General features: G+C 44.2%; 1 protein-coding gene across 3 annotated transcripts; it reads right to left on the minus strand.

The window, feature by feature from the left end:
* Window positions 1-27,552, minus strand: LOC127341094 (ent-kaur-16-ene synthase, chloroplastic). Of its 3 annotated transcripts, none has more exons than XM_051366871.1 (14): window positions 27,294-27,552; window positions 20,559-20,602; window positions 20,186-20,459; window positions 19,876-20,056; window positions 18,325-18,542; window positions 18,118-18,238; window positions 17,949-18,046; window positions 17,652-17,866; window positions 17,442-17,554; window positions 17,255-17,350; window positions 16,961-17,176; window positions 16,716-16,857; window positions 16,373-16,618; window positions 1-579 (listed from the first exon to the last, which is right to left on the minus strand). In XM_051366871.1, exons 1-14 carry the CDS (start codon window positions 27,478-27,480, stop codon window positions 244-246), a joined length of 2,487 nt encoding a protein of 828 aa, XP_051222831.1. In that variant the 5' UTR covers window positions 27,481-27,552; the 3' UTR covers window positions 1-243. The 3 variants fall into 3 exon arrangements, with proteins under 3 accessions (XP_051222831.1, XP_051222830.1, XP_051222832.1); XM_051366870.1 differs by having other exon boundaries at window positions 19,846-20,056; XM_051366872.1 differs by lacking the exon at window positions 16,961-17,176 and having other exon boundaries at window positions 19,846-20,056.

Genomic DNA, 27,552 nt, shown 5'->3' on the forward strand with positions numbered 1-27,552 from the left:
TAGAGTAAATCCTCGAGAATCAGAGATATAAAATCCAATGGTACTTGATCTAAGATTGGAAAATGCCCCATGAACAAGGGAAATACCTAGACATGGAACACGTTTACACAAGAAACCAGAACTATACTAGAGACCGACCATCCTGCAATCCTTCATCACGATGCTTCACATTGTCACCATTTATACTGCACCAGAATCCTTTTTCCTTTGGAGAAATCGATCATGCGATCCTTTGGGAAATCTTTATTGCGCCGATTTAACATCTAAAGATGGGTTGTTGGTATGGAGTTTGAGAGGCTCATAGATAACAGCGTTCACCGCCCCGAGCATTTCTGTTTTCGAGCTAAGCCCGTCGGTGTTTGAGTAGAACAAATGATTAACCTGGTACATCCTCAAAAACAACTCCTTGCACGGCTTAGGAACAACAGTACCTTCCCTAAGAACCAACCTTAGCAATTCTCTCCGACACGAGGCAATAGAGTCCTCTGCTTCCTTTTTAGCTGCTTCTACAGACATAGAACCGCCACTGTGGAGAACAAGTAGTGAAATACTATTCAGCTTTCCCTGGCTGCTCTCCCTCTACAAGAGTAGGTAAAGTTTTTGTCAGAATCTCCAAAAAACAGTTTACAAGTTTAAACAACAATATTATTACTGTCTTACAAATTTATTTTGGCAATTTCTCGCAAAAAATCATTTTGGTAATTGGATACACAAAACCTACCTGAATTTCCGATCAAATTCATCTGTCCCAATATCATAATACATGGGTTTAATAGTATATGTGCACATAAATGCACTCCCCTCCCGAATTGTAAATATTTCCCCTTTACTTAAAATATATAGTACTCCCTTCATTCTAGAATAAATTACTCAACTTTGCATTGATACAGATGAGATATATATATCTGTATCGAGAAAGAGTTGAGTCACTTATTTTCAAATGGAGAACATACATTTTCTAGTAAAGTATGCACTTCCTTGGGTTCAAATTAATTGCCTAAAATAGATGTATCTAGACATATTGTAGTGTGAAGATACATAGAATTATATATAGGCAATTATTTTGAACCAGAGATAGTAATAGAAGTAATACTACAACCGAAAAAACTACTCCTACCGTCCTTAATTAAAAGAGCCGCTCAATTTTATCATATATATAGATATATAAACTAATCCTTCAATTTTCGAGGAATCTTTCATCAGTGGTTATGAATGATTGACTTTTTGCAATCCTTTCGACCTTGGTTCCAGAGGAGCAAGTCATAAAGGTTGAGAAGTAGAATCGTCTGATTTGATTCGTTCCCAATAGCCATGTGATGATCATCTTAGGGTGAGACCATGCTGTTAGCACGTCAAAAAAGTAACCGCAGTCAGCCAGTTGCCAAACTTGCAAACAAGGAAACACCCTTCGTAAAACAGAAATGGTAAACCCGAATATAAGAGCAACCTACGGGCTACGGACGCATACCAGCACGCGCACGTTGTTGGCCGCGCGCTCAGAAAGTAAGGTAGCATATCAGGCTGGTGGTTTGGGTACCAAGAAGGATGAGGGTCTAGATGGAATGTTGCAGAGACTCGGTTTTGAGTAGGGTTGAAAATGAAATGAAAACGGACGGAAATATGTTTTATCGTTTTTGTTTTCCTCTATATTGTCGGAATTGAAAATGAAATCGAAAACCCCGGAAACGAATATGAAAACGGAAATCATCGGATATGAATACAGAACGGATACGTTACGAAAACGGATATTTGCCACAACACAATGCGGCATGTAATACCTTGATTTGTAGACTGAAAGACACACATAAATAAATAAAAATAAGACAAGATATATCACTTAACTTCGACAAGCGGCAATTCAGTATAAATTAACACACATAGCTTAACGGCTGCATGCACACGTAATTATACAAAGTGATTAGGGTTAGAGTAATTAGTGGACTTGATATGTGGCCAAACCCAGTTTCATGTGTAAATGTAGGCCTACTAAATGCACGGGCGTCTCAGATTATATTTTCGGAAACTTTTCGTATTTATTTTTCGGAATATCCCCTGCCGTTTCCCTTTCCGTCAGAAAGGGCTCCCTCGTTTTCTTTTCCGTTTCCGTTTATGATTTTGCCGTTTCCGTTTCATTACCTCCAAATACTGCTTCCTTTTCCGTATTTTGCCCTCCATTTCCTTTTTCTTTGGAAACAGAAGGAAAGTTTCCCTTTCATTTTCAATCCTAGTTTTGAGGATGATAAACTCGACAATCTTGTTTTCGAGGAAGAAGAGACCATCTTAAGACCCGTTTACTTATTTGGTATTATATGGATTTGGAGGGGAAATTTCTGGCCCATCCTGAAAAATCCCGAACTACCGGTTTACCTCTCTAGTAGAGTTTTTTCCCCGCAGATCCCGAGAAATTCCCCACGTACCCAACCCACCGGCTCGTGTAATTTCCACACGTGAGGCAGACCTTGTGTTTCTTCGGAAAAGAAATTGAAAGCCAGCGACTGCGGCCGACGACGAGATCTTGAGGCGACGGCGTAGTTTCGAATCGAGGCGCGGACGTTTGAGCACGAGTAAGTAATTGGACTAGAGATAAGGGTAGTTAGAGACTAAACTTGTGAAATAACTAAAATACTAGAAATTCTGAAAAAAAGAAAAAAAGAGGGAGTAGAAAATAATTCGAAAAAATGGGGGTAGCGGGGTTCTACTGCGGCAGCGTTTTGGTGCGTTTTTCTGCCGCGGCAGACCCTTTAGCACCGGTTCGAGCCGCCACGTGCTGCACCCTTTAGCACCGGTTCGTAACTGAACCGGTGCAAAAGGGGGGGGGGGGGGGGGGTTTGCACCGGATTGTTTGCACCGGTTGGGCATCCGGTGCATATAGCCCTTACCAACCGGGCAAAAGACCCGTTTTCCACTAGTGGCCAAAGGGTAAAGGAAATTTTGAATTATCTTGTCATATGGGAAGTTTTATATCACATTTGTTCAAACTTCAAACGGTTCTGAAGGATCTTCGGTTCTGGTCTCATTGCTTTGAGATAGATCAGCGAAAGCTCCAATTCATGGTGAGATCGATCGGAATGATCTACCGGTGGAGTTTGCTACTTATGGTTGGAGCAAAGGCAGGCGATATGGGGTGAAATGCTGCAGTGTCCCCTGTATGCTCTGCGCAATCTATTGCAGCTCTGGAAACGAACTACTAAGGGCAAAAAAGAAAAGAAGTGGCATCGCTAGGCATTGTTGTATGAAACCAAAGGAAGACTTTATAAAACTCAATGTGGATGCAGGCTTTGACTTGGACTCAGGTACGTGAAGCACAGGAGCTATCATTCACGATTAAAGTAGCTTCTTTCTAGCAGAGAGCTGATTAATGGGAAAATCCACTTTAGCTCGTAGGAGCATATGAACCCGTTGTATGAAAATATATTTTGAAGTTTTAAAAAATTCTGAAATAAAATTTTGCATGTACATCTAGACATTTTATGTTCGTACACAAGTTTTCAGAATTTTTGTATTTTTTCGGTGTCTCCTTAAAAAAAGCCAAATTTTGATACTACAACACGACCTATGTACATGAATTTTTTTAGTCTTTTTTGTACAAGGCACATAAAATGTTGGTTTTTTTTCACGAGACCTTGTATACGAACATAAAATGCAGCATTTTATGTCAGATTTATTTTACATTTTTAAAATTATTTTTCAATTAGTTTGCATAATGGGTGCAAATGCTTCTATGAGCCAAAACACCTCCTCCTGATAAAGGAGCTACTATCTAGCAGAGAGCTCATGTGGAATACCGTATGCCGCAGACGCCACTGGTGGAAAAACAGGCTTCGGGTGAGCCCCATAAGTCGCGATGCTGCAGGATCCGCGACAAATGGTACCTTTAGTCGCGGTTCGGGAGGAGAACCGCGACCAAAGGCCTGGGCCCAGGGCGCTCGGTGGCCAGCCGGTGCACGTGGGGGGTCTTTAGTCGCGGTTGGCCAGGCCAACCGCGACTAAAGGTGCCCGAAGGCCTTTAGTCGCGGTTGGCCAGGCCAACCGGGACTAAAGCCCCTCCCCTATATATACCCATCCAGCAGCCAACACTTAGCCATTTGGTGCCATTCTCTTCACAAGCTCACAAGTGGGTGTTAGGTTTGCTTTTGGTTCCTCTTATGCACATAAGGTGTTTGATGAAATGCCCCAAGAGCATGAAACAAACATGATATGAAGTGTTGGAGCCACACTTGAGCTTTCTCATTTATTTTTTCCTCCTCGATCGCGGTTAGCAACTTGAACCTTTGATGTGTCGTTGATAAAATGTGCATGTGTGTGTAGTTCATTGTTTAATTTATATTGTTTGTAGCTAGTTAGTTTAACAAATGCATGATGGTTAATTATATATTTTATATTATAATAATGCAGATGAATCGACAATGGATGTACGGTAACCGACTCTCCGGCGAGTTCAGTGCGGGTTTGAAAGATTTCCTCGTAGTGGCTAATGCGAACAAGCAGGAGGGTTTTGTTATCTGTCCATGTGTTAAATGTAAGAATCGAAGGGTTACTCTTCCTCAAGAGATGTTCACATGCACCTGCTTCGGCACGGTTTCATGCCAAGCTATAATTGTTGGACCAAGCATGGAGAAAGAGGGGTTATAATGGAAGAAGATGAAGAAGGGGATGATTTCATCGATGAAAGCTATCTTGCTCATTTCGGTGATACTTTCATGGAGGATGCTGAAGGTGAAGGGGAAGGTGAAGGGGAAGGTGAAGAAGAGGCACGTGATGATCCCGTTGATGATCTTGGTCGGACCATTGCTGATGCACGGAGACGCTGCGAAACTGAAAAAGAGAGGGAGAATTTGGATCGCATGTTAGAGGATCACAGGAAGGCGCTGTACCCCGGATGCGATGATGGTCTGAAAAAGCTGGGCTGCACACCGGATTTGCTGAGATGGAAGGCACAGGCAGGTGTAGCTGACTCGGCATTTGAAAACTTGCTGAAAATGTTGAAGAATATGTTTCCAAAGAATAACGAGTTGCCCGCCACTACGTACGAAGCAAAGAAGGTTGTCTGCCCTCTAGGTTTAGAGGTTACGAAGATACATGCATGCATCAACGATCGCATCCTCTACCGCGGTGAATACGAGAATTTGAATGAATGCCCGTATGCACTGCATTGCGTTATAAGATCGAGGCGATGACCCTGGTGACGATGTTGAGGGCCGTAAACCCAGGAAGAGGGTTCCCGCCAAGGTGATGTGGTATGCTCCTATAATACCACGGTTGAAACGTCTGTTCAGGAACAAAGAGCATGCCAAGTTGTTGCGATGGCACAAAGAGGACCGTAAGTCGGACGGGGAGTTGAGACACCCCGCAGATGGAACGCAATGGAGAAAGATCGACAGAGAGTTCAAAGATTTTGCAGCTGACGCAAGGAACATAAGATTTGGTCTAAGTACGGATGGCATGAATCCTTTTGGCGAGCGTAGCTCCAGCCATAGTACCTGGCCCGTGACTCTATGCATCTACAACCTTCCTCCTTGGTTGTGCATGAAGCGGAAGTTCATTATGATGCCGTGCTCATCCAAGGTCCGAAGCAACCCTGCAAGAACGACATCGATGTGTACCTAAGGCCATTAGTTGATGAACTTTTACAGCTGTGGGGCAGACCTGGTGTCCGTGTGTGGGATGAGCACAAAGAAGAGGAATTTGACCTACGAGCGTTGCTTTTCGTAACCATCAACGATTGGCCTGCTCTTAGTAACCTTTCGGGACTGTCAAATAAGGGATACAATGCATGCACGCACCGCTTACATGAGACTGAAAGTGTACATTTGCCAAATTGTAAGAAGAACGTGTACCTTGGGCATCGTCGATTTCTTCCGAAAGGTCATCCAAGAAGAAAGAAAGGCAAGCATTACAACGGCAAGGCAGATCACCGGCCGAAGCTCGCGGAACACACTGGTGCTGAGGTATTTGATATGGTCAAGGGTTTGAAAGTCATCTTTGGAAAGGGTCCTGGCGGACAATCAGTTCCGAAGGGAGCTGACGGGCACGTAGCCATGTGGAAGAAGAAATCTATATTCGGGGAGCTAGAATATTGGAAAGTCCTAGAAGTCCGCTCCGCAATCGACGTGATGCACGTTACGAAGAATATTTGCGTGAACATCCTAAGCTTCTTGGGCGTGTATGGGAAGTCAAATGATACAAAGGAAGCACGGCAGGACCAGCAAAGTTTGAAAGACCCCGATGACCAAAGCATCCGGAACGGTTTCAAGGTCGTGCCAGCTACGCTCTGACCAAAGAAGAGAAGGTCATCTTTTTTGAATGCCTGAGCAGTATGAAGGTCCCGTCAGGATTCTCGTCCAATATAAAGGGAATAATAAACATGGCGGAGAAAAAGTTCCAAAACCTGAAGTCTCACGCCGCCACGTGATTATGACGCAATTGCTTCCGATTGCTTTGAGGGGCTCCTGCCGGAAAATGTTCGAGTAGCCATTGTGAAGCTATGTGCATTCCTCAATGCAATCTCTCGAAGGTAATCAATCCAGAAGTTCTACCACGGTTACGTAATCGATGTGATCCAATGTCTTGTCAGCTTTCGAGTTGGTGTTCCCGCCATCCTTCTTCAATATTATGACGCACCTCCTGGTTCACCTAGTCGATGAGATTTCCATTCTCGGTCCCGTATTTCTACACAATATGTTCCCCTTCGAGAGGTTCATGGGAGTATTAAAGAAATATGTTCGTAACCGTGCTAGGCCGTAAGGAAGCATCGCCAAGGGCTATGGAAATGAGGAGGTAATTGAGTTTTGTGTTGACTTTGTTCCCGACCTTAAGCCGATTGGTCTTCCTCAATCGCGGCACGAGGGGAGACTAAGTGGAAAAGGCACGATCGGAAGGAAATCAATGATATGTATGGACGGCCATTCTCTCGATCAAGCACACCACACAGCTTCGACCAATTCCAGCTTGGTGGCTCCGTACTTTGAGAAACACAAGAATATTTTACGCTCGGACAACCCCGGGAAGCCCGAATCCTGGATTAGGAAGGCCCACATGGAGACTTTCGGCAGCTTGGTTGAGAAAACATTTAATGAGTGACAATAAGGTTGTAGATCAGCTTGTACATGTTGGCCAAGACACCATCTTCGACTATAACGACTTTCCAAGGGTACGAGATAAATGGGAATACATTTTACACGATCGCCCAAGATAAAAAGAGCACCAACCAAAACAGTGGTGTCCGCTTTGATGCAGCAACCGAGAATGGGCAAAAGGTCACATATTATGGTTACATAGAGGAGATATGGGAACTTGACTATGGACCCTCCTTTAGGGTCCCTTTGTTCCGGTGCAAATGGTTCAAGCTAACAGGAGGTGGGGTAAAGGTGGACCAGCAATACGGAATGACAATGGTGGATTTCAACAATCTTGGTTATCTTGACGAACCATTCGTCCTAGCGAAAGATGTCGCTCAGGTTTTCTATGTGAAGGACATGAGTAGCAAACCGAGGAAACGGAAAGATAAGAAAACGATCAGTACATCGTTCGATGATCCAAAGCGCCACATTGTTCTTTCGGGGAAAAGAAACATCGTGGGAGTGGAGGACAAGACAGACATGTCAGAAGATTATAATATGTTTGCTGAAATTCCGCCCTTCAAAGTGAACACCGACCCAAGCATTAAGTTAAATGATGAGGATGCTCCATGGATACGGCACAATCGTAAGCAAGCAGGGACACAAGGGAAGAAATGATGTGTAATAATTTATTGTACCAAACTTTGTTGAATGAATCATGTGAATTATATTACCCGTGATGTGTTTGGTGTCCATTTTCGAATGATTCAATTGACTTGAGATAGCACTGATGATACATGAAATTTGGAGTGACTAAGTCATACTCCTGCATACATGAAATTTGGAGTGACTAAGTCATACTCCTGCATATAGGAAATTTGGAGTGACTAAGTCATACTCCTACATACATGAAATTTGGAGTGATTTAGTCATACTCCTGCCTAGGCGTATAATATGCATACTCGTAGTCTTCATAGCCGCCGCCATTGTACTGGTAGTCGTCGCCTTCTAAGTTGCCGGCGTCGTTGCCGCTGCCTTTGTCGCTGCCGTCCGGGCGGCGCTCGTGGCTCGAATCGAGGGTAGCGCAGGCGGGGATATCGCCGGCCGTGATGTAGTCCATGACGCTCTGCAGAGTCCGGCCGTACCACCATAGCCGACGGCCGGCCTCGTGGAAGTTTCCAGGAGGCAGACCGTCCTCCTCATACCTGGCGAGCGCCCTCTCACGCCGATTGATGAAGAAGGCGTCCCAAGTATGCTGGTTATCGGGATGCCAGCGGGGATTCATCCGCTGCTCCGGCGTGAGGTCGAGGTAGTAGTGGTTCGTGATGGCCGCCCGGCGCGCAGCACTCGAGGGACGGGAGGGACCGGCACGCCGCCGGCGCTTAGGCTCCAGCCGGCAGGACGCGGTAGCCCGAGGGCAAGGGTAGTTCGAGGCGCAAAGCTCCTCCACCCGCCGGGTAGGTTAGAGTGGGTGCGGTGGAAGCCATGAGAGAGTGATGAGAGATTGTAGAGATGTGATGCTGGCCAAGCCGGGCTACCTATATGTAGTGACAAATGGCGGGAAAAATGGGAGCGGGAAGACAGGAGGCGGGAAGAAAGAGGCGGGAAAAAAATTGGCGGGAAGAAATTGGCGGGAAAAAATTGGCGGGAAGAAAGAGGCCGGAAGAAATTGGCGGGAAACAATTGGCGGGAAGAAAGAGGCGGGAAGACAGGGAAGAAATGGCGGGAAGACGAGGAGGGAAGAGGGGGTCGGCGGAAAGAGGCGGGAAGAGGGGGCCAACGAACTTTTGAATTGAATTAGTTTTATTTTTATGAATTTTTGATAATTTGTATTTTTAAATTTTTGAATTGAATTAGTTTTATTTTTCTGAATTTTTTGATATATTATTTGTATTTTTAAGATTTTGAATTGAATTAGTTTTATTTTTATGAATTTTTTGATATATTATTTGTATTTTTAAGATTTTGAATTGAATTAGTTTTATTTTTATGAATTTTTTGATATATTATATGTATTTTAAACATTTTGAATTGAATTAGTTTTATTTTTCTTAGTTTTTTGATATATTATTTGTATTTTTAAGATTTTGAATTGCATTAGTTTTTTTTTCTGATTTTTTTGATATATTATTTGTATTTTTAAAATTTTGAATTGAATTAGTTTTATTTTTCTGATTTTTTTGATATATTATATGTATTATATGATTTTCAAAAAAGAAAAAAATTTCAAAAAGAGCTTTAGTCGCGGTTGGCCTGGCCAACCGCGACTAAAGGTCCTTGCGCGCGGAAAATAAAAACCGGCGAAAATACCTTTAGTCGCGGTTGGGGTCCCCACCGCGACTAAAGGTACTTTAGTCGCGGTTGGCGACCCCAACCGCGACTAAAGGGGGTCCCTATATTCGCGCACGGCGAACCGCCGCGCCATTCTTCTTCCTCCGCCCGAATCGCGCATCGATCCGAGACGCCGCGCCGCCTCGTCGTCTCCACGCCGTCCTCTCGTCGTCTCCACGCCGTCGCGCGGCGTCATCGTCTCCGCGCCGTCGCCGCCATCGCCGCCTCCATCTTCTCTTCTCGCCACGCCCGGCCCGTAAGGATCCCTCCAAACAAACGCGCGCGCGCCGCCGCCCGTGCCGCGCGCCGTGTCGCCGCAGCCGCCGCGCCACCGAGAGGAAGGCGGCGCCGCACGAGAGGAAGGGCGGCGCCGCACGAGAGGAAGGGCGGCGCCGCCGGCCAGAGAGAGGCGCGCGCCGGCCAGTACATGGGGCGCCGCGCGCGCGGCCGGCGCACCCCCGGCCAAATTTTTTTTTCTTTTTTTTTAGTTTTAGTTCTTGTTAATTTCGAAATTAAAATTAACTAAAATTGGACTTAAAAAAAACTAAAATTGAATCATCATATCTGAATTGTTTTGTTTTGTTGGTTAGACACAAAATAAAACTTTGTTAACCTAAATTTTGTTAACCTAAAATTTTGTTAACCTAAAATTTTGTTAACTTAAATTTTGTTAACTTAAATTTTGTTAGCCGTCGATAACTAAGTACTTAACTCACAATTTGTTAACCTAAAATTTTGTTAACTTAAATTTTGTTAGCCGGTCGATAACTAAGTACTTAACAAAAAAATACTTAACAAAAAATAGTACTTAAAAATTAAAACTTCAAAATTTGTAACTTACAAATTGTAACTTAAATGAAAAATAGTTTTAAGTAATTTGTTACTTCAAATGGGGCATACCGGCCGGCCCGGCCAATTTTTTTTCTTTTTTTTTTAGTTTTAGTTTTTGTTAATTTCGAAATTAAAATTAACTAAAAATTGAGACTTATAATTTGAGACTTAAAAAACTACAAGAAGACATAAAATTTGAGACTTAAAAATTTGAGACTTAAAATTTTAGACTTAAAATTTGAGACTTAAAATTAACTAAATAATTGAGAGTTAAAATTTTGAGACTTAAAAAACTAAAAGAAGACTTGTAATTTGAGACTTAAAATTTTGACTTTTTTTGACTTAATAATTTTGACTTAAAATCTTGACTTAATAAAACGTACTAGATCTAGGGGGGAGACGGAGGCCCGAAGGCCGGCCGGGGGCGCGCGCCACACACACGCATTAGGACGGCGTGCCACACACACGCACTAGGGCGCCGAGGACACATAACTTAACCACCGCGCGAGGGTTATGTGTCCTCGGCACCGCCACCGCCCTTTCGCCACCGCCCTTTCACCACCGCCACCGCGCGCGTATACTGAGGGGGGAGCGAGCCCCTCGTCGCCCCCTCCGCATACGCCTCCCTCTCCGTGACGCCGACGTCTACCGCCCCGTCTCGCGCTCGTCCGCGACACCCTCGCCCAACCCCGGCCAGCTCGCCGGCCCCCTCCTTTGTGCCACCGCCCTTTTGCCACCGCCACCACCCCTTCTTCACTTAATTAATTTGTTTTGACTACATGTTTTCAGGACTGACATATGGCGGACGATAGAGCTGACCCGATTCTGGACAACTATGATCCGGACGCTGAAGACCATATGTTCGGCATCATAAAAGGCGATATTCCATATGTGCCGACCGGAGAAGAAGAAGATGATATCTCTTCTTATCTGAACCTTGAGTGTGAAGATGAAGGGCGCCGTCAGCAAGCAGATGATGCCGAAGAAACGTCGATAAACGACGATCTTCAATTGGAAGTAGCAACCACCTCCGGCGCCGAGGTATATATATATATATACATATTGAGCGTCTGGTGATACAACTAATCGATTTGAATAAATGTGTGTGTACTAACGCGCGCGACTCTCTTTCTTATTTTAGCCCTCGGCCGGATCGTCGAAAAAATCGAGTACGTCGTCAAAGCGTGGCGCAACCAAGACGATGAAAGCAGGAGAAACATGCACCATCGATGTTGTCGATGAAGCAACCGGCAGGCCGCTGGAGCCCAGCAAGAACGCCACCAAGTTTGTCGCCCAATGCGGAGCCGTTGTTAGAGACAACGTCTCGATCACCCGCCAGAGTGGAATGAGCCAAAGAAGGCACGTGTTGGTTTAACTGTTGTCGATAAGAGAGAAAAAAGATTGCTTCAACAAGCTTATGGAACATTTCGTTCTACCTCCTAATACCGCAAATACGATGAGGAGGGTAACAAGATTGCGGAAAACAAGGAGAGGCGCAAGCTAGTCAAACAGTTCGCTCTTTCTAGGATGGCCAACGCATTCCGGAAATACAAGCAAAATCTAGCCCATGACTTTGTCAACCAGGGCAAGACTCCGGATTTCATAGGACAATATGAGAAACTGCAACATGATTGGCCAGAATTTGTGAAGCAAAAGAAATCGGAGCAGTTCCTTGAACTATCGAGAAAAAATAAGGAAAATGCGGCCAAGAAGGAGTACAATCATAAAATGGGGCCAGGAGGGTATCGCTTTTGGCAGCCTAAGTGGGAGAAGATGGAGAACGAGCTGAGGGCGCGAGGAATCCGTCCTGTGCACGGAGGGATGGGACCCAAGGGCCAAAAGCTGGTGGTACGGGCATGGGGGATCGCTGAACCCGGAGACAGGGGAGTGTGTTTATCAGGGCAAAATAATTACACCCACCCAAAAGCTTATTGAGGCAATGAGGGAGGCTCAAGAGGGGAGGATCAGGTTCAACAGAGAGAACGACGCCCTGACAAAAGCCCTCGGGAATCCTGAACACGGAGGACGTATACGAGGCATGGGGCCCATTCCGTGGAAAATAGGGTTCCCCCGGAACGATGACCCGTACGGTTACAGAAGCCGTAAGAGAAAGATAGATCGGGATGCAGATGTTGTGGCGAAGTTGGTAACTGAAATGGATGTGATGAAGAAAACCGTGAGTGTACTAGTCGCCGAAAGAGATGCAGCTCGGCGCAGCATGCTGAAGATCATCCAATGGATCTCGGAAGCCAGCAGAGAAGAAGCAGCGTGGCTTCCACGGAGGCCTCACCGGCTGGTGCACCGACGATAGAAATTACTGCACCGGAGCCTGCGGTGGTCGAAATTACTGCACCGGAGCCTCCTCGCTACCCCGTGGACGATATAAAGGAGATGAAAGCATGTCATCTGTATTATCCTATCGGGAACATGTCCATGAAGGTAGCCATCGGCAGTGCTTTACCACCTGGAGCACTCCACCACAACAACCCCATTCAAGATGGCTATGCTCGTGTGACGGTGGAGGAGATAGTCCAACGGTTTGAGGACCTGGACATTGACATTGCTACACCTGAAGGGGTGAAAAGACTTGGAGATGTCAAGCGCCGCTCATTCTATGGCAGAAGAAATTTATCAAGTTTCCGGCGAGGCGCCAACAAGTCCACCCCGTACGGTGGTGGTGGTGGCGGTGGGGGTGAAGGTGGCGGTGGCGGTGGCGGTGACGGTGGCGGTGGCGGTGACGGTGGCGGTGGTGCTTCACCTAATACACCTCATTCACGTCAGCCCACGCCGCCGCCCCTCCCTCGTCCGGCGGGTGATCGACACCGGTACCGCCCCAATCCACCTCCGCGAAGAAGCGAAGCAGTCCTGGGTTATTAACCCGGACCCTTACGTACCTAAGAAAACAAAGGTACCGGAGGTATCATCGAAGCCTCTCCCCACGAGGCCTTGGGAAAGTAGTGCCGAGGAAGTCGAGGCGCGGCTGCTGATTTAGAGAAATGGAAGGCGAGCGTCAAGAGGAAAATAGAGGGCGAGCCCAAGCCGCATATTCTGACAAGGAAAAGCAGTGGGCTAAGTCATTTTTGAACACACCGTCCCAAGCCGCGAAGAATCTGCCTGACGACTATTTACGTGAACTTCGTAGGCAAGCACTCGCGTTCAAGAACAGGAAAGAGTTGGCGGAGAAGAAAGCCGTGAAGGACGAGGCCGAGTCAAAATTAGAAAGGGGGAAAGAAGTTGCCCAGCTCGGGGAACAAAGTAAACAATCGATCGCCCCGCTCATAGTGCAAGCCGCCGATCCGGATGCCCCCGATATCATAGCAGCTGCGGCAAAGACATGGATTGACCGTAACGAGTGCCGAGAGAACAAGCGGCCGAGTTAGGTATCACTCTTCGTGCAATCGCTAGGCCTTGATGAGGCGCCAATGAAGGACGTAGTATTTACATATGTGAAGAATGGCCCTCTCGTCGAGCCTGCGCAGAAGGGGATCTACCTCGACAAATGCTAGGTCTCGCTAAATTGGTACAAGGGTTACATAAAACATAAAAACGCCAAAGACTATATCTATGCGGAAGTTAGATATGAGCATCACTTCAAACATTACTGGGTACAAATTCCTCTCGAGTGAATTGTTCCAGCTGTTCAATCTGCGCGACCTCGACAAATCTATCATCGGTTGCTACGTTCGTAAGTGATTTATTAATTTCTACCCCATCTCGTTCATTGCCTGCACCGTCCTAACTATCTTGTTGTGTACGCTATTATGCAGAATGAAGAAGCGGGAAATGCGAATAAGGAACATCCATGATGTTGGGTTCATTGACCCACACATCGTTAATTCACATGTGTTAGAACACCACCCCGCCGACGTGGAGGATGACCTGTGGCGGTTTATTAGAAAACAGCAACAGAAAAGTGATATTCTATTTCCTTACCATTTTGGGTGAGTGTTTCTGTCTTGAGCACATTCTCTTTTGTTTACTCCATGCATGGTATGTGGCTAATCGATGAGTTATGCATGATAGTGCATGTATCGTGTCCGCAGGTTCCACTGGATTCTTATGGTAATTAAAGTTCAGACCTCCTCAGTTCTCGTCCACGACTCTCTGAATATGGATCCGGCGCTTTGGGGCGACATGAGAAAAATGATGCAAAAGTAATTATTTTCATTCATTTGCGCTCTATATCGATCGGCCTATTTCGTTCATCATTTCCTAATATCAAGTAACTAATTAATAACTCTCTTGTTTATTTAATTTTCTTTGCCTCGTAGGGTTTGGAGACGGTTCGTAGATACCAAGGTCGGTGAATTCAAAAAAGAGCTACATTTTAAAATGGCAGTGCGGACGACCTGGGATACTCAGCCACCGGGGACCAACCTATGTGGATACTATGTTTGTGAGAGGATCCGGAGATACCGCAATGAGCGGGACCAGACGTGTGAGAACAACATCCTGAGGAATAACCTCCGGAAGACGCTTAGTCCAGAAGCTCGCTTCCGACCACTTCAAGAGGAACTAGCTGGATGGTTGGCGAGGGAAGTCATCGATCCTAAAGGAGAACACTATTACGATGACGTAGAACTTTATATGCACCAGAATTTGTAACTAACTTGTTCAAAATTGTATATGGTCATCCGATATTGAATATATATTGTATATGGTCATCCGATATTGAATATATATTGTATATTCCTCTTGAATTCTTTTTGGTTCTAATTTCAAATTTGTTTGAAATTGTACATTCATATGCATGTATGTATACAGTACCGTAGAATATGTGAAACTCCTTCAAAATTAAAACCCAAAAGAAATAAAATAATACAAATTAAAAAGAAACCAGATTTAGGGGGAGGGGGGCTAAAACCCTAAACCCTGCGGAGGCCTTTAGTCGCGGTTGGCCTAAATATGTGAAACTCCTTCAGAATTAAAACCCAAAAGAAATAAAATAATACAAATTAAAAAGAAACCAGATTTAGGGGGAGGGGGGCTAAAACCCTAAACCCTGCGGAGGCCTTTAGTCGCGGCTGGCCAGAAGAACCGCGACTAAAGGTCCTCCGCCCTGGCGCTCGCCTGCGGCCCACGTGGACGGGCCTTTAGTCGCGGTTCGTAAGGAACCGCGCCTAAAGGGGGGGGCCTTTAGTCGCGCAGCTTTGGTCGCGGTTGCGCCACCGCGACTAATGGCAGTTGCCAACCGCGACCAAAGCCCTTTTTTCCACCAGTGCGCGTCTACGATGAAGGCTTGTGCCCTTGGCGATGGCTTGATCCTAGCAGGACAGATCTAGTGCAACATGATTGAAGTCAACTTTGATTGCCTTGACGTGATAGAAGTGAGATGTAGAACGAAAATTCTCTGGGACCACCAGCAACAATCTATGAAGAATGTTCCTCCCTTTGCCAGAACTGTGTATCCTTTCAATTTGTCATTATCTAGGGAAGCCAATTTAGCAGTAGATAGTCTAGGTAGACATTCAAAAGGGTCTATGTCAATTGCTTGGCATGAGGAGCCTCCAAACTTCTTAGTTTCTATTTATGTCAAAGGATGTATCAATATGACGATTTAATGAAATTAGCCTTGTTGTCTTTCTCTCCGAAAAGAAAGAAAAATGAAACCCGAAAAGTAATTAATACTCCTCCCCAAAAATCGCTCCCCTCTCGAAATATCTCTCAGTATGGAGAATCCAAAAAAATATTCCTCTCCCCAATCACTACACCTTCCAAATGTTTATCTAGATTTCTATTTCCAAGAAAAATGCTTTAAAATACAGATTTTGTATTCTACTTCTGATGAGAAATTCAAAACCGCGATTTTGATAAGTCATTTAAATTTGTTGCCATGTCATATTATTATGTGACGTGAATAGTACTTTCCTATAGCCTTGGCACTTAATGGCCCCAATCACATTAATTAGGAATATGGTAATTTCCATATGGTAGGAGTATAGTGTTAAAATTTATCGAGTGGGGATTTATAGTCCACTGAATAGACTTAACCATTGTAGTGGAATCACTAAACTAAGCCGTGACTTATACTGATATGTGAATCATATGATATATAAATTGTAAACAATTCATTTTTATAAAGCTATAACGAATGAACGGGGAAGAAATGTACGAGGATACACAAAAATTATCATAGAGCAACCCAAATATACCTCAAGGCCTCGGAGATCATTCACTAGACGACCACACGTGCTCATTAGCCTGAATAACTCATTATACTCTTCATCTTTTTCAGCCGACTCCAAAAGTTCTTGCCCAACAAAGTACAATGACGGGAGCACAATCGGCGCCAGTCCATAAGAGACATACGCATTTGCTATATACTCATCTGTTGTCGGCACATATTTAGTCCTCGCCCATTCGGCTTCAGTCATCATACTCCTCAATGTACGTATCCACTATAGATGAATTTCAACTCATTTATATCTTAAATATCATTTTCAACATGTTATACTTAACATCATTCAGAATTAGGGGGTCACTAATGAAAATTACCTGCTCTATCATGTGTTCCTTAACATCACGGTTTTGTACTATAGAAGCCATTTCTCCAATCTGATTGACTGTAGCATATATAGCGCAAAACAATATTTTGACACTCTCTGAGTAAAATTGAAGCTCCTGGTACTCATCCCACCTAAGAAAACCATTAGGCAAGCACAAGATAGCATGTTAGGAACATCACAAGATGCCAATACTTGATAAAAAGTAGACAAAGAGATCAAGCCGAGAAACTTTACGTCTCAACTAATGCTAGAAGGTTTTCTAACTCTTCTTTTGATCCCCCCACATCAAAGAAGTCATCAAAAATAATTACGAGTACACAATTTTTGGCCCATAAAATCCGAGCATCAAATAATTCAGGGGGGAATATACTAGCAGAAGCACTGAGAGAGCCATATATATGCGCTTGTCTTGCAAATTTTAGCTGGTCCAACCTATTCTCTTTCACCCAGCTGTTGTAAAAAGAATTTGTATATATCATGTAAAAAAGATAGTTAATAATATATGATAAGAAAACACATGTGGATTACCTTTCAAGATCCAGGAGTTCGTCCAGGTAAATACCTTGAGAAAATGTGAAATCTTCAGTAGCCAAAGCAAGATGATCTTTTTTGACACTACATGGCCTAGTTTAGCAACATATATATATGAGAAAGGACAATGTTTACATTGATATAAATATACAAATATATCCTTTTGGAAATATAAGAATCTTACAAGTATGCTGTCTTCAACATTTGATAACCTGTGACATCAAAATGTTCGATGTTTCTCCTGTGGTGTAGACGCTCCATTGTGGCATAAAAAGGGAACTTAAGAGCATAGTCCACCTGAAATTACATAAACATAGATTTTAATGTAAATTGAGATCTTAATCAAATATAAATATCAACAATTATCTAAATTGTATTGTTTTCATGCAAGCACCTCCTCAAAGATTGGCGTCCTATGCAACACATCAGGACATAACTTTTCTGCTAATAGGTTGCCTGACCATTCTTCTATGTTTTCTAGGATCATTTCATCTTTTGATACACTAACTCTTGAAGCCTTGTATAGTTCCAATAAAGATCTGGTATCATCCGAATATCCTTGTAGTGAATTACAGAAACTGGAGGCTTCAGACATATAGGACAGCTCATCTACGTAAAATGAAACTTTTGAGTTAAGTCAAGATCTGAAGATAAAATTAGTAAGTAGGGAAATTCCATCACAAGGAAATACCTGCGGAAACATCATATCCATTCATTCGTAAAATACGAAATGCCATTGCACATGTTTGTATATCCATCATGATTTCATCATCTCTCTGTATCCACAGACTACAAGATGGATACAGTAAAATTTAGAACCTACTAAATATATCTAGAAAAGAGTTACTCATGATGATTACCTATATATCCTGTCTAGGATACTCATTATCTCACTAGAAAAATGACGAGATATTCCAATCTTCTCAAGTGAATCTACCATCGACAGCTGACAATATATATTTAGTGGGAACACAGTTGGTACTGCAAAAGACAAATTTTATAAGATATATATCAACAAACCAATCCTTGCAAAAAAAAAACTCATAATTAAAGGTACATAGTCACACCTGCACTACCCAATTTAGTAACGAGTAAGTTTAGGTATTGCAGGGCTTTGTCATCATAAGAATAGATTAATGCTGCAGCAGTAGTGGAAGGAGAATTGAACAATGACCCATTCTTCCTTTGGAACTTCATAACTTCGTTCCAGTCCAGTAGGTTCCCCAACCCTTCAGCAACATACGCCATATATGATTCTCTCCCATTAGATTTATCCACATCATATCTGCATAAATATAAAGATTTTCGAAATTTTAATATGTAGCTAATTTGTTACTGCTATATTTGTTGAAAAAAATATCAATGACATTGTGGCTCACTTTCCGTTTCAAATTAATTATGTATCTTCGTACTTACAAAACAGAAGCTTTTTCATAAATGAAAGGGAGATAGGAAACAAGTTTGCCAACAAACTTACACTCGCAATAGCATCTCTTGCATATGTACTAATTCCCCGACCCTATCCCAAGCCACCACCCTTCCCATCTCATTCCTTTTGCCACCGCCAGAAGACGTCGTTGGGCAAAGCCCACATGGGGGATGGCGGCGGCAGGGCCCACGTGCGGCGGCCCCCTTCATCTAGAAGTGGCGGGTGGGCAGATGTGTATCTGTGGAGTGATGCTCTAGATCTCCGGAGGGGACGGTGGTAGGGGCTCCCTCCCCCCGGTGTTGCCGCCCCTGTATCTACGGATGGGGCGTACTGGTCGGTGGCCATAGGTGGCGGGGCGTGCAGTTTATCCTGGCTATGAAGGCTAGCTGGCACCATGGTGGTGACGGCATTGACGAGCTAGGTGGCAATGGCCATGGCGCAACATATCTGGTGATCGCGCAATAGACGTCGCCAAGACTTCTATCAAGGCAGATCGATGGGAGTTGAAGTGGTACGTGGTGGCCTCTCTCTCTCTCCTGTGGCGCGGCCCCAAGCTGCGGCGGCACGGGTTGGAGGCGAGGCAGTTTGCCGGTGAGAACCCAACTCTGATGAGGTCAAAGCCAACGATGGTGGCGTCCACGGACATTGTTAACTTGTTGATATGCATAATGTTCGGGGGGAGGGGGACCCTAGATCTAGGTTATTCCTAGATCAGACGATGGTGGAGTCACAGTGTGGCATCATGGCAGCGTCGATGACAAAGATTTTTTTTCTATATAGAAGGTTGCTCAACAGTTTGATGGCGACTACTGTAGCTTGTGCATGAGGTGCTGACTAAGAGTCTACTAGCCGGGATAAGCGCTCCCATCTCTCCTAGAGGATGATTCGGAATATACAATCTTATTGGCTGCTAGTTGATACGGGCTTTTCGTGTTTTCAGGGTATAAGACCCTGTTGGCAGTATCTTCCCTCCTTGCTAGGTGTGTAGGTGTTTTTTGGTGGCTTCTAATGAATGAACTTTCTTAGACCTTTGTTAGATAAATTAATAAAATGTGTATGCATTTTTCGATGCAGAGTCTGGGGGTCCATCCTCCATTTCGAAAAAACTAACAACCAATTGTCCTATAAGTACAAATGAAAAGGAAAAAAACATAAATACTTTTTATGCTCGAATTGTCGTATGATGAACCTGTTTAATTCCGACTCCCGAATATGAAGAACCGCATCAACATCAGTTTGTCTACCAGGAAACTCCAAACCCATTCCGATGGCAAGGTTTATCATTCCAGTAAAAGTAATATTGAAGCCTATAGGAGCAGTAATCTGATCATCCATAACAATGGAGAAATTTGTTCCAATAAAGTGTAGTCCTGTCTCACCGAAGGTAAAAAAATGTATTCAGGTGAGTATATATCAGTTATGTCATTTAGATTTTTGAAATCTTCAAGTAGAAGAATTTAAAACAACACTAACGAGTAGATCTATCTCTTTTTTCATACCTCTGGCGATATGCTGTGGACCAACATTCCATTTCTTAAGTGCAATAACACATGCCAGAGTAGATAAGAGGGTACACTTGCTGGTCGACAAATCCAATTCGATACCCCAAGATCCATTATCCTCTTGGTTTTGCAATATCCATTCAACACATTGAGGGAAGCATGGAGATTGAGAAAAAACTCGTAGGGGCACCATAGCCACCCATGCAATATCGTATGGAGATGGTGACAATCTAGGCTCCTCGAGCTCTCTCTTTATTCTAGCCTCCCGTTCCTAAGCAGCATTTTATCAAATCATTTAGCTGAGACGAAAATCTCATGAAGAGCATTCTCAAACATTTGATAAAAAATGATGGAAATGAGATGTTCAAACCTTGTTTCGTAGGCCTGCATTTTCCGCTACCAAACTCCTCTCGGCTAGTTGAAGCAAAAATTTATATCACGCGTCAATTAGAAGGTGTTGATATCAGCTAGACGTAAATATCTAGTGAACACTCTGTGAGTATCTGAAAAAGAAACCATATTCTAGCCGTGTAGTGTATTTTCTAGACCATAGTGTTACAAAACTGATATTTCAGTGCTAGGGTTTGGAATAATGCAGTTTCATGATATTCTAGAATTTTTCAGTTCTAGCAAAAACTGCAAGGTGTTTGGAGAGATGTCTTATCACCCATTTGACGGGCTTTTAGGCTAGATAAAAAGTTTAAGTAATGCTTCAAGCAAAGGATGTGAGGTGCGTCGTCTCTGTGCAGTACAATCCACTAGAAATATTGAGGCATAGATGAATAGAAGACATCAGCGGCAGCAGACTCCATGCGTCATATTGACTAGATCGATTATTTCATCGGCACTGGACGGATACAAGGACTGAAGCCGCTAAAACTAGTTCAAATGGAAGTATCATAAGTAGTATCCTACATGCCGTGTTGGCAAAAATCTGACGTGGCATATCAATTAACTAGGTGAGAGATGAGAATGATATCATAATATGATACGGTATCATAGCACATAAACCTAGAAAACTTCATGCCAAATACATCATGTACACATATTTGCATTGAGATTCTACAAAAAATTAAATATGATAGAAGTATGATACCATATTATGGTACTATGCATTGTGGAGGTGGTATCACAAACTAGTATCATGTGTACATGATAATAGTGTATGATACTTCCCATTGTGACTAATCTAAATATCAATATGTTTAGATTAGGATCATTAAATTGATCACAGGGTTTACCACTAAAGTAAAGTTAATGGTAAACAATGGAGCCACGAAACACTGCTATTATTGTACAAACTAGAGGAAACTTTCATCTACAAAAAAAAACAGTCTTTGACACATAGTATATATACTCTATTTTTGTGGTATTCTTAGGTGAAACCTGCTATATTTCTCTATATCTAAGGGCCAATTGAACGAGAGAGAGAGAGAGAGAGAGAGAGAGAGAGAGAGAGAGAGAGAGAGAGAGAGAATTGTATTGAATTTTATTATGGAGAGAGAGAGAGAGAGAGAGAGAGAGAGAGAGAGAGAGAGAGAGAGAGAGAGAGAGAGAGAGAGAGAGAGAGAGAGAGAGAGAGAGAGAGAGAGAGAGAGAGAGAGAGAGAGAGAGAGAGAGAGAGAGAGAGAGAGAGAGAGAGAGAGAGAGAGAGAGAGAGAGAGAGAGAGAGAGAGAGAGAGAGAGAGAGAGAGAGAGAGAGAGAGAGAGAGAGAGAGAGAGAGAGAGAGAGAGAGAGAGAGAGAGAGAGAGAGAGAGAGAGAGAGAGAGAGAGAGAGAGAGAGATAGAGAGAGAGAGAGAGAGAGAGAGAGAGAGAGAGAGAGAGAGAGAGAGAGAGAGAGAGAGAGAGAGAGAGAGAGAGAGAGAGAGAGAGAGAGAGAGAGAGATATAGAGAGAGAGAGAGAGAGAGAGAGAGAGAGAGAGAGAGAGAGAGAGAGAGAGAGAGAGAGAGAGAGAGAGAGAGAGAGAGAGAGAGAGAGAGAGAGAGAGAGAGAGAGAGAGAGAGAGAGAGAGAGAGAGAGAGAGAGAGAGAGAGAGAGAGAGAGAGAGAGAGAGAGAGAGAGAGAGAGAGAGAGAGAGAGAGAGAGAGAGAGAGAGAGAGAGAGAGAGAGAGAGAGAGAGAGAGAGAGAGAGAGAGAGAGAGAGAGAGAGAGAGAGAGAGAGAGAGAGAGAGAGAGAGAGAGAGAGAGAGAGAGAGAGAGAGAGAGAGAGAGAGAGAGAGAGAGAGAGAGAGAGAGAGAGAGAGAGAGAGAGAGAGAGAGAGAGAGAGAGAGAGAGAGAGAGAGAGAGAGAGAGAGAGAGAGAGAGAGAGAGAGAGAGAGAGAGAGAGAGAGAGAGAGAGAGAGAGAGAGAGAGAGAGAGAGAGGTTAGAAAGTGATGAGAGAGAGTACCCATAACTAATATTTTGGTTCAGTTGTTCGAGAAGAACTGTAGAACGACAACTCCCCTCAATTCGCCCCCTCCAGGTGACTGAGGGGCGAAACCCTAGCCTCCCCAGCCGTCGGCCCCTCCTCCCACTCGTCACCCCCAGAGGTGGCCATCGGACACGTCCGTGTGGCACCGGTGAAGGGTGCGGCGGGATCTCGCACCTCCCGTTCGCACCAGGGAGGGATCCACCCGCTCTGGTCGGTGGCGTCGCCGTTGGAGCTCTCTTCTCTGCGGTGGCTCTGGCCCGTGATCCCGTGCGTCACCATCGTGCTTAACTGATTATCTCATGTTGTCCGACCGATGGGTAGGGCGAGGCAACCGGCGTGGCTGGCCTCTACCAGGTCTCAACAACAGGGTTTGTTAGTCTGGTGCTCTCCTAGGTGGTTGACGACCGCGATCTGGTGGTGTTGTGGAACTTGGGTCATGTTAGCCAGGGTGGGTGGCCCTACACTGCTTGTGCAACATCATTCAGGGTGGGCGCTGCTCGCGGGTGCTTACCGGTTACCGTCCGCGGTTGTGTGGTTGATTCGGGGGTGGTTGAGAAAGTGCCATTCTATCGCAGCTGCCTCGTGACTTTCTTGGCAGGGCACCCTGCATTGCCTGCGAAGGGTTGGGATGGTCCGGGCGGGCATGGATGGGCATGTTCGAGATCTAGCATCTATGGCTGCTTGGATATGCATGGATGGTGTCGGCGATGAGCTTGATGTAGGTGATTAGGGGTCTTGGTCACCTCGTCCCCTTGGGGCGGCAATACTAGTGGGTGTGTTGTTCGTGGGGCCGACTTCGATCCCCCTCCACGGTCTCATGGCAGTGGCTGGCTCTATGCTACGGGTGGGACATTGGCGAAAGACATGCAAGGCTTTGGCCACTGCAGTGACAACGACGGCTTCGATGTTGTGTTCCTTCTTGGAGCCACTATCGAATGCCCCTCCTTTCTCGTAGTTGGATCACACCTCTACTTGTGCGTTTTTCTAGTGGGGTAAGGTTTTCTTCATCATTTTTAGTCACACCCTCTTCACCTTCTTTGTGCTTCTCGCCGCCGTTGTTATTCTACATTTACACAATGCTCTGCCCGATTTGGGTGACCTCATAGATATCGATGGGTGGTTTCTTAGGCCGGAATCATACGGCGGGCGATGCCGGTGATTTCATCAGTATGCCATGGGCTGAATGTGTCTTAGGATAAATATCAAGGTTGTGTCTTCATGGGTGGTGTTGGGTGAGGTCAACAGCTCGGCAAGTTCTCGACTGGTACAGGTGACGGAGACACCCTTGGGGCGCTGGTCTCCTCCTTGGAGGTGTTTCCATCAAGCCCTCCGCCTTCAGCATCTCGAGGCATGAAGACAACTACGCTTTGCCGATCATGGGTGCGCTTTGCTTTGGCATGGGTGTTTTGTTGGTTCGGGCTAGTCTCAGCGCCACACCCTTGCAACAGAGGACCACGCTTCGATCGACGAGTTCAAGCTCTCTGCCTAGTGTTGCCATTGTAGGGTAGCTTGTTTTTCTTCCGATCCATTGTTTCCTTTGCTGCCCCGTAAGCTGGTATCCCTAGCAGCTTCTTAATTTTGCTTTCTTTTGTTGATTTTATTGTAATTCTATCCGATTGGTGGTTTTATTAATTTTAAGTTAGGCTTTTGAGCCTTATGTTTACAAATAAACTAACACTTTGAGCCATCGATTATCATCAAATTTTCTTCTGTAATTTTAAGTTTTGAATGGAAAAAATATTTTGTTGCACTAGTATGCATAAGTATATGGACATGTTTAGCAATTATGTAGAATCTAATACTAAGTCAACAAATTGATTATCATGTAAAATGTTACCCTAGAGATACATTTTCTTAGAAGACATGTTCTAATTAACTGGAATAACAATACCGCAAACCGTTAAAAGAAGCTAGCAGTAGCTTGAAAATTTTGTTTGCTTGGTCATCACTGTTGGGCCTCGTGTTCAGAACTTCAGAACTTCAGAGACGTCCCTGCCCCCGCGCGCCCCTGTAAGCTGCCATTTGGATAGAAGAGCGTTTGTGGGGCCGTGGGGGAGTTTGGGGTACTTGCATTAGCGTCGCCCCACTAATTAAGAGGACCATCCCACTACTGCTTGGTACTTTCTATCATATTAAAAAAATACTCCAATTGTGACAAATAGACCGACCACGTTGGCCCGAAATCACCGAAAAGCTACGGGGCCTTTTGTCGCGGTTCTTTAAGGCCTTTTGTCCTGGTTGGAGCCAACCAGGACAAAATGGTATGAGGCCTTTTACGGCCTGCTGGCACCCTTTTTGTCCCTGTTGGAGACACGAGCCGAGACATAAGGTCCAACCGTTCGTTCCCGCGTGGAACCCGATTCATCTCACCATTACTGCACACGGAAAATAGAGACAATAACGATCGTCGGCGCTGGAAGTTGCATCGCCGCCGGCGCCATGGACTGGCCTTTTCACCTCCCTCTCCCCTATATACATGCCTTGTTCTTTTCTCAGATCTCCATAGCCACCAAAACTGCAGCATTAGCCATATCTCTCTCCTAAAAAAGAGCCCGGCCAGTGCCGGCCTCTCTCTCCCGCGCCCCGGCCAGCCCTCTCTCGAGTCTCTCATGGATCCCGAAATGTTCAAGCTCGCGCGTTCCCTCGACTTCCCTCGATCTGAAGTCTACTACGATATCCTGGAGAAGATGAATTTCAAGGTCACGTACACCCTTCGTGCGAAGAGGGTGGAGAGGTGGATTTGCACCGTCAAGAGGGATTTCCTCGACACCGCGGAAATCAAGGTTAGTTTTTCCATGGCTTTTGTTATCAAATATATGTAGCTTAAAATTTAGAGATATCATAAACCATTAAAATCCCAATGGAAAAAAAATTCTGTGTTTGAAGATCGTGGGCTTGGACTGCGAGTTCACCGACCCTCGCAAGGGTAACCAACGCGCCACCATCCTTCAACTCTCCATCGTGCAAAATACTTTGGTCTTCCATATTATTCATGCCGATGAAGTGCCACAATTGCTCATCGATTTCCTTGCGGAGAAGAACATCAGATTCTGTGGCGCGGCAATCCACAGTGATGTGAATATGTTGCATACCTACGGAATTATTATTCCGGCTGCAATCAACCTCCAGCATATCCTCTAGAACTCCGCCCCAAATAAGCAGACTCCGAGTTTGTATGAGTTGGCAAATCATTATATTGGGACGGGTCTCGAGCAGAAGAAGTTTAATAAGAAGAACAAGCCGCCGAAGACCGCTAAGAAATTATCAGAAGAAGAGGCACTGATTTTTGGATGGGGCGATTTTCCCTTGAGCCACAAGCAACCGCAGTATGCCGCTTTCGACGCTCACCTCGGTTTCGAGCTGGGGTAGGAGGCATTTCTGGGCACTTGGCTACAATAGCCAGTTGGATCGCCTCAGACTTAATATTTATGAGTAGATGCATGGTGGTGTGGTGTGTGGTGTCATGTGTGCCTTCTATGTATGAATATATGAATCATCGCGATCAATATATTACATCTTTCTATTATATTGTTATTTAAATTCCTCACATTTTTCTAATAATAATGGACGTATCATTTTTCTAATTATTGACCCAAATCATCATGATTGCTCACACGAAACCCCTTCACATCCATGCAAGAAACCATATGCCCTCAAACCTTATTTCCGGCATGATGCATATATTATTTGATAATAATATTAATAAATAAATAAAAACAAAATTATTCCATATTTAAATTCCTCACACTTTTCTAATAGTTATGCATATATTATTTGTCCACTTACGGTTTAAATATTTAAAGATATTAATTATTTGGTCATATTATATGAATAATGCATATATTATTTTATAATAATATTAATAAATGAATAAAAACAAAATTATTCCATATTTAAATTCCTTATACTTTTCTAATAGTTATGCATATATTATTTGTCCACTTGCGGTTTAAAGATTTAAAGATATTCAAATTCCTCACACTTTTCTAATAGGAATGCTATATTATTATCTTATGGTAGTATTTACAACAAGGTACAACTATATTCGCGGGAGCACATCAGAAAAAAAAAAACCCGAGGAATTAAGCGTGCTGATGGTGGAGTAGAGTGAAGATGGGTGACTGACTGGGAAGTGTCCAAGTCTAGAATTTGAGTATAGATTAAGTGTAATTAGTGTTAACAATGGTTCAAGTGAGAGAGTAACGAGTCAAACAAAAAGAAAAATGAAAAATAAAATGAAAAAACATAAATGAAAAAATAAAAATAAAACCTTTTGTCCCGGTTTTGATTATGAGCCGGGACAAAAGATCCTTCAGCCCAAACACCTGAATCATAGCCATGTGGTTAACTTTATGTCCCGGCTAGTAAGCGGGCCGGGACAAACGATTGAACCTTTTGTCCCACCTCCTTTGTCCCGGGTGGCCAGCCGGAACAAAAACCTTTAACAGACGCGACAATAGGTCTATTCTCCACTAGTGAACGTACGTTGACTAAAATTCACATGTTGACTACAACTATTCCCAGTTAGTTAACTGCTCGTGTACGTGAACCACCCCACGTTAGCAGGTGTATCTACGGACTGATTAATCACTACAAAGTTGCACATAAGTCTACGACAACCTCAATGGCCTAAGCAAAACTTACAAGAGGTTCTTGATTCTTAAAAAAATAGTTAAGATAGGTCACTTACCTAAACAGTTAGCAATCATCGTCCGACTCCTCATGGGCGGCACGGATAGGAGATGAGGACGATGACGGTAGCCTCGAGAAAAGACCTGGAGGCGAGGAGGATTTGCTCGGAGATGGTGGCATGGAGATCTTGACAAGGGCGGCGCTGTTACCGCAGCAGGGAAACTTGGATTTGAGATCAACCACATTGGAATGGGCGAAAGGAAGAGGATGGAATGGTTGATGACCTCTGCGAGAGGTTGGTTGAGCAATTCAGTTTG

The sequence above is a fragment of the Lolium perenne genome, chromosome 3 (assembly GCF_019359855.2).
Source record: "Lolium perenne isolate Kyuss_39 chromosome 3, Kyuss_2.0, whole genome shotgun sequence".
In the NCBI taxonomy this organism is placed as follows: domain Eukaryota; kingdom Viridiplantae; phylum Streptophyta; class Magnoliopsida; order Poales; family Poaceae; genus Lolium; species Lolium perenne.

What these genes read in the sequence shown, in the direction of transcription:
- LOC127341094 (XM_051366870.1), bottom strand. Translation starts at nt 27,480, where the DNA reads ATGTGGTTGATCTCAAATCCAAGTTTCCCTGCTGCGGTAACAGCGCCG. An exon ending in ATCCTAGACAGGATATATAG is followed by an intron (nt 18,047 to 18,117) that starts GTAATCATCATG and finishes TCCATCTTGTAG; the next exon opens with TCTGTGGATACAGAGAGATG. An exon ending in CTTCTAGCATTAGTTGAGAC is followed by an intron (nt 16,858 to 16,960) that starts GTAAAGTTTCTC and finishes TGGTTTTCTTAG; the next exon opens with GTGGGATGAGTACCAGGAGC.